A 6,794-nucleotide genomic window follows, 5' to 3' on the forward strand; every position below is an offset into this window, starting at 1 on the left:
AGCAAGGAACATCACAGAGCCTGGCCCCAGCATGGGAGCCATACACTGGTACCCTGACCACACTCCAGGAGCTGAAGCCAGCTCCTCCCAGGCCCTGGCCATGTCTGATATGACACCTGATAGAAGCTGGCTCGAGAGGATAGGTGTCCAGTGGACATGGCTGGACCCAACAAAGGTACAATGGGAGAGGGACAAGGCCAAGCACACATTTTTTTTTTTTTTTTAGAGCCAAAAGGTCTCACATTTATTACTGAACCAACCTACTGGTGCAGAGGCATAGTAACAGAAAAATCATTTCCATTTCCTGTCTATGGCCAAGTAGGAAGGATGTTTACAGAGTGATAAGATAGAACATGTGATCTTCAGGCAGCTTAATTAAATATGTGGTGCCAGTTAGGTGTGTCATCTCATGATGTGTGATGCCATATAGACCCAGCTTGGTTCTTCTCCATTGCCTCCTTCTGGAGTTGTACCTGATTTTATTACCAGTTTTCATCCGAATCCACTGGGGAATGGGACGATTCTGCTTTTGTTTCTTGGCCAGGAATCGCTTGATTCTGAAAGTCTTATGAGAAGACGTGGCGAGAAACAGTCAGCCGCACAGAGCAGGATGGTGGCTTGTATGTGAGTACAAGCAGCCCCTGGGGATGCCAGAGATACGTGGAGGGCCGTGGAAAGATCGGCAGGGGGCTGAAATCTAGAGGTTGGGTGGGGCACAACGACAGATGAGTGTTCTCATTGTGACATTAGCAGCCTCCATGTTTACCCAAAGCCTGGTGACACTTGAGGACATCTGGATTACAGAGGTCCCTTGTGGAAAAAAAAACTAGCCCTCAGCGCTTGTGGGGGATGTGGACATGTTTGTCTTTGGGGTCTTCCCAGGTGTCTTGCCTGAGCCCATATTTTCTCTTCCTTCTCTCAGCATTTTCCCCTCTCCCCGTAGAGACCAAACATGTCCTGGAGCTAGCTAGGGGGCCTACACAGACCAAGGGGGTCTTCGTCTCCTCCTAACTGCAAGCTATTATTCCCTCTGGGCCCTGCCCTATAAATCTCAACTCCATCCTAATAATCTAATAATGGGACTAGCCATTAGCCTTTCCTTCACTCCCAAAGGATAGCGTTAATAGTAGTCTTCCCTGAGTTATGGAGAGGCTCCCAGAACATTTCTGTTCACATCTGCCTGCATCTGGGCATCTCAGACCGCTCTCATCCTGAACAGCTCCCCTGATGAGCCGTTCATAGCACAGCTGAGGAAGAGGGGTGCCCAGAGGATGTGCACTGAGCCGCTGAACATGACTCCTTTCCCGGGCAATGCACCCTGTTGCCCCTCTGTTCTCTGGAAGGCACTTGAGATCTACAGACCTCAGCCATTGGTCACCCGGGCAACTTGAACCTGGCTACCAGAGGAAGAAAGCCAAACACTCCTTAATGCCCCTCTTGCCCCTCCTTACATCCAAATGTATCATTAATTTAATGGCTATTTCCACTGTCTAGATATTTGGTCCATAAAGAGAACTGAATTAGCTCCATGATCGATTCTCCTGGCACAGTGGGCCCAGCAAGGTGACTGGCTTTCCTGCCCAGGAGAGAGGTAATAGTCAGGAATAGAGCAGAGGCCAAAGTTATTTTGAATTAAGTACTAATGGATAGGATTTCTATAGCTATTTTTTAATACCTGTACAATTTGATGAAAATCAGACACAAGAGGAACTCAATTTTGTTTTTCATTAATATTCACTTTGTTAACACGAACAGATGATTTCTGGGAGCTCTATTTGCCCTTTTAATTTGTCTCCCGATAATGTGGCGGAGATATCCTCCATTATTAAACTGATTAGCAAGTGGCACGAATCTTTTCTTGTCAATTTCTTCATTATTTCTTATGCAGGACAATGTGTTTAAATTTCGTGAATCACAAGCCTGGGGATGGGAGTGATGAGGGGGAGGAGGAGAGCTGGGCTTTTGAAAAACCAAAAAAGTACTAAATAACAACAACAAACCTGTCATGAAGCCACACACTTTTAATTCTTTAATGGAAGGGTATTGCACAGATCACTTATGGTAATACACATTCTCGAGGATTCAGGACTGGGTAGACTTGACCATATCATCCAAAATAGGGCAGGTCCTAAGCTGCAGGAGGAAACATAACTATCTATAACTCCTGTTACAGGTATTTATTTAAATGCTTGAGTCTTTCTTGAGATGGAGAGCTCACTATCTCATAGGGCAGCCATGACCAATTTACGATCTCCTATTGCCTAATCCTGGATTTAGAGGAATGGAAGCCGCCTTCCTCTTCAAAGTGACCCACAGCAGGGGCAGAGTTCTTTGGTAGCAGGAGGCTTTATTTTCCCATGAAGCACTTGGAGACCAAAGTCCATAGTGTGGCAAGGCTCAGGGAATGGGAGCAGAAGCACCTTAAGAATCTTTCAAGTAACTGACGTTGGACAGGCTTAATTCGCCATATTTTCAAAGTACTTTCACTGAGAGCATTTCATTTAATATTCAAAGAATCATGTCAGCTAAATAAGGTGTGCATTATTACTCTTTTTTTAATTTTTAAAAAAGAAAAGAATATCAAAAAAAGAAACCTTGAGATTTCTGAGGAAACTGAGACAAAAAAGCTAAACGACCTGTCCCAAGGTTGCCACAGTTAGTAAGGTGAGGCTCCCATGGGACTAAATGTTGGGTCCTGGAGCTCCACATGTTCTAAATAGAAATGCTGGGTTTTGCAGGGTACCTGAGAAGAAGTCATTGTCCCAGCACCTGGTACAGATCTGGTTACATAGGGCATTGTTACAGCAGAGCCAGAGGAACCAGGGACTAACTCATTCCCTACTTTGTGGGGCTCTCTGCTCATTCTCTACATACGATTTGATGCCAGATCAACTGGTATTCTTTGAAAATATGTTGCTACATCAGCCCAGCTCAGATAGCTCCTCATTCTCCTTTGTCTACAGAAAAATTTACACATTTTTGGGTCTGATAAGACAAATAATCCAAGATCTGGCCAAAATCTATCTGTATAGCTTCATTCCTCATTGTTTCTGCTATGTATGCCTCAGTGTCTCCTCTACAGTCCCCCAAAGTACCAGAGTCATTCTCAGATTCTTCTCATTGCTATACCAGTCCTCTTAGACTACCAATCTGGGCTGGTGAAAGAAATTCAGTTCATGCTGGTTTAAGCTCAAAGAGACCTTACTGATATACATAGATGAAAACTAAAAGTAGTTGACTTCTGCATCTCCTTAGCTCCAGGTCTTTCTGCATTGGCTTTACCCTTCAGAAGCTGTTCCCTCATTAGAGGAAAGATGACAATCAAGAACATTAGGCTGTTGAAGAAAATGAAAACACCAATTTGAAAGGATATATGCATCTTGCAGCATCATTTACAGTAGCTAAGATATGAGAACAACCTAAGTGTCCATTGATGATGGATAAATGGATAAAGAGGATGTGATATAGATATCATTCTATATACTATATATTCTATATACTATAGATAGTATTCCATTATGTATAGATATAGATAGATAATATAGACTACATGTAAGTATATATAAGACTATAGACTATATGTAAGTATATATAGATTATAGACTACAACTAAAAATCTAGACAAAATAAATGGAGCAGTGATTTTATATCTGTATTTATATCTAATCTATATCTATGCACTATGGAATACTATTCAGGTATAAAAAAATAACAAAATCTTGACATTTACAACAATGTGGCATTATGCTAAGTGAAATACGCCAGACACAGAAAGACAAATAACATATGATCTCACTTACACGTGGAATCATAAAAACAAACAAACAAACAAAAACAAACTAAGCTCATAGATAGAGAGAACAGATTGGTAGTTACCAAAGGGAGGGTGGGGCAGGCTAAATGGGTTAAGGGAGTAAAAAAAAAAAAAAATACTAGGCTGTCAATTTACCAGCTTAACAAATGTAAGAAATAAAGCTTCTCTTTCCCAATTGTTCCAGAATAAAAGGATCTGATTAGGTAGGCTCAGGTCATGTAGCCATCCCTGCACCAATCTCTGTGACAAAGAAGATGAAATATGCCATTTCATGCTAGAGAATGGTACAACCTCATGGAAACATAAGAATTGAATGTATGGGAGGGATGGGTGAGACTGATGTAACTAGAAGGAAAAAAGGTTGCTAGAAACCAAATAAACAAGAGTTGTCTAACAGCCCTATTCCTTCTCTATGTTAATAAATCTTGCATAATCATTAGGTAGGACAGAACTTGAGTCCCATTCATCTTACACAAGTTAATACCTGTATAACCCAGTCTCCTAAGGTCTCTTCCTTTACTGAATTTCTAGAAGACAGCTTCTGGCAACCATAGAATAAAAGAATGTCAATACAGGGAGAATCATTAGAGATAGTTCTAAAGATACATTTTTTAATAAATTTGTAAAATGAGATCTGCAATAGGACCAGTATTGGTTAAGGATTTAGGCCAAATAAGTAATAAACTATAGACTTTCTGATCTCCAATTGAGAGATCTTGCTACCATAATTCATTTAGGAATGAGCTAAGTCAGCTCACTGTATTTGTACTTTAATCTCTGTCCCACATCTACAGATTGGATCTAGACTTCTTGAACTGGCCGTTGGTAGGTAGGTAAAAGACATTAAAATAAGATAGAGTAAGGTTAATACTCTAGTTCTGTCACTTAGTACTATTGGGTTTTAAAGAGAAACAAAACAAAAGGAAAAAATAAAATTACCTTTTGAACAATCAGTTTTCTCAACTGCAAAATTGGAATAAGTATAGTTAGTTGGGTTCTAGGTCTCGTTGACATAAGGTAAGCATACTCCACCCTATCTCTCTCACTGACTATAATTAAAACCAGACAAAATAGATGGAGCAGTTATCATAGGATTCCAAAAAGAAAATAGCAGCAGGAAATCAGAGAAGGGAAACAGATATCAAAATGCCACCAAAATAGCAACAAGTCTCCTTTGTTTCCCTCCACCGCTTTGGTTTTTCCACGCTGAACTCAAAGTCAGTCCAAAACCTGGATCTGTACACCAGGCACATTCAGAAGAAAAGTCCAAGATAAGTCTTATGTTTTTGATCAAAAAAGCATTAAAAAAACCCTACAGAAACAGTGAGGAAAAATGTTTAATTTTGTTTGTTTGTTTTATTTGTTTTTGTTTATTTGCTCAATCTCTCCTGTTCAGCCACAAGGCAATCCTGCATTGAGAGAGCAACAACAGGGTCTGATAAGATGCATAAGACCAGAGGAGCTGTGGTCCCAAAAGCATGAGGATAATCCACGTTCTTTTTCCACACTCTATCATCTTCCCACTTGACACCAGAGGTAAATGCAGTTGCAGAAAAAACAGTAGAACAAGGAGACTAGTCAGATATCTAGGAAAGAAAGTGCCTGGGAGCAGAAAAATGTTTAGGAGTTTGCAGAGAGGAAAATGCTCAAGAAGGTGTTTCTATAAAGTTGTCTATGAACTCTTGGGCTTGCACACAAGCTGCAATATGGATGGATCTGACCTTAAGCAACATACCAAAGTCTTTGGGAGCTACAGTTCAAAATATATTACCTCCTAGGTTTCAGACTGGACACTGGGTGAGACACATGGAGAACAGGTCTGAGTAGTCCTATAAAAGCTTTAAAAATGGAATTTAAATTGGAACCAGAACCCACAGACTGTGGGCCTTCAGCCTGAAGAAAACTGGCTTGATTTATTTCTGAAACATAACAAAACAAAAGTAAACATTATTCAAAAGATTCAAATATCTAGAATAATACTCTAGAGTATTATTAGAGTATTATAGAATAATACTCTTTGAGTATCTAGAATAATACTCAAAATGCCCAAGATGCATTCCAAAATTACCTGGCATATGAAGAATCAAAAAGATCGCTATTTTATTCAAGGGAAAAGACAATCAACAGACAGCAAACCTGAGATGGCATAGTGTTCCATAGATGGAACTTTTAAACAATGACTTTATTTTTTTAAGATTTTATTTATTTGACAGAGAGAGAGAGAAATAGTGAGAGAGAGAGTGGCAGGCAGTGGGAGAGGGAGAAGCAGGCTCCCCCATGTGCAAGGAGCCCCACGCAGAGCTTGATCCTAGGACTCTGGGATCATGACCTGAGCCGAAGGCAGACATTTAACTGACTGAGCCACCCAGAGGCCCTTTAAACAATGACTGTAAAGCAACTATTACAACTGTGTTCCAAGAAATAAGGGGAAACACTCTTTAAATAAATGGAAAGCTGTAATGTCTCAGAAATAGAAGACTAAAAATAGAAGATACACAAAAGAATGAAATGAAAAATTTACATCTGGGGCACCTGGGTAGTTTAGTTGGCTAAGCATCTGCCTTTGGCCCAGGTCATGATCCCGGGGTGAGCTCTGAATCAGGCTCTCTGCTCAGTAAGGAGTCTGCTTCTCCCTCTCCCTCTCCCTCTGTGTTCTCTCTCTCTCTCTCCCCCACATAAATAAAATAAAATCTTTATTTTTTTAATTTACCACTAAAAAACACAATAACATTTTAAAAATTCATTATATTAGCTTAATAACCAGGAGATGATATAGGAAAGTGTCCCTGAACTTGAAAGTAGATCCACAAAAATTATCCAGTCTGAATGACGGAGAGAAAAATGAACAGAGACTGAGGGACTAGTGGGAAAATAACAAAGGTCTGATATTTGTATCATTAAATTCCCACAAGAAGAAAAAGAAATTGGTATATGAAAGAAAGAAAGAAAGAAAGAAAGAAAGAAAGAAAGAAAGAAAGAA

At 40.0% G+C, this 6,794-nt stretch overlaps 1 protein-coding gene across 1 annotated transcript; it reads right to left on the reverse strand.

The window, feature by feature from the left end:
- Positions 1-331: 331 nt before the first annotated feature.
- LOC110590237 (60S ribosomal protein L39-like) lies at positions 332-571 on the reverse strand (the record flags this gene model as incomplete). The annotated part of the gene is made up of 1 exon (XM_021700993.1): positions 332-571. A coding segment is annotated over one exon (240 nt), but the record flags the coding sequence as incomplete, so codon positions are not given.
- Between the last annotated feature and the right edge of the window lie 6,223 nt (positions 572-6,794).

The sequence above is a fragment of the Neomonachus schauinslandi genome, chromosome 16 (assembly GCF_002201575.2).
Source record: "Neomonachus schauinslandi chromosome 16, ASM220157v2, whole genome shotgun sequence".
NCBI lineage: Eukaryota > Metazoa > Chordata > Mammalia > Carnivora > Phocidae > Neomonachus > Neomonachus schauinslandi.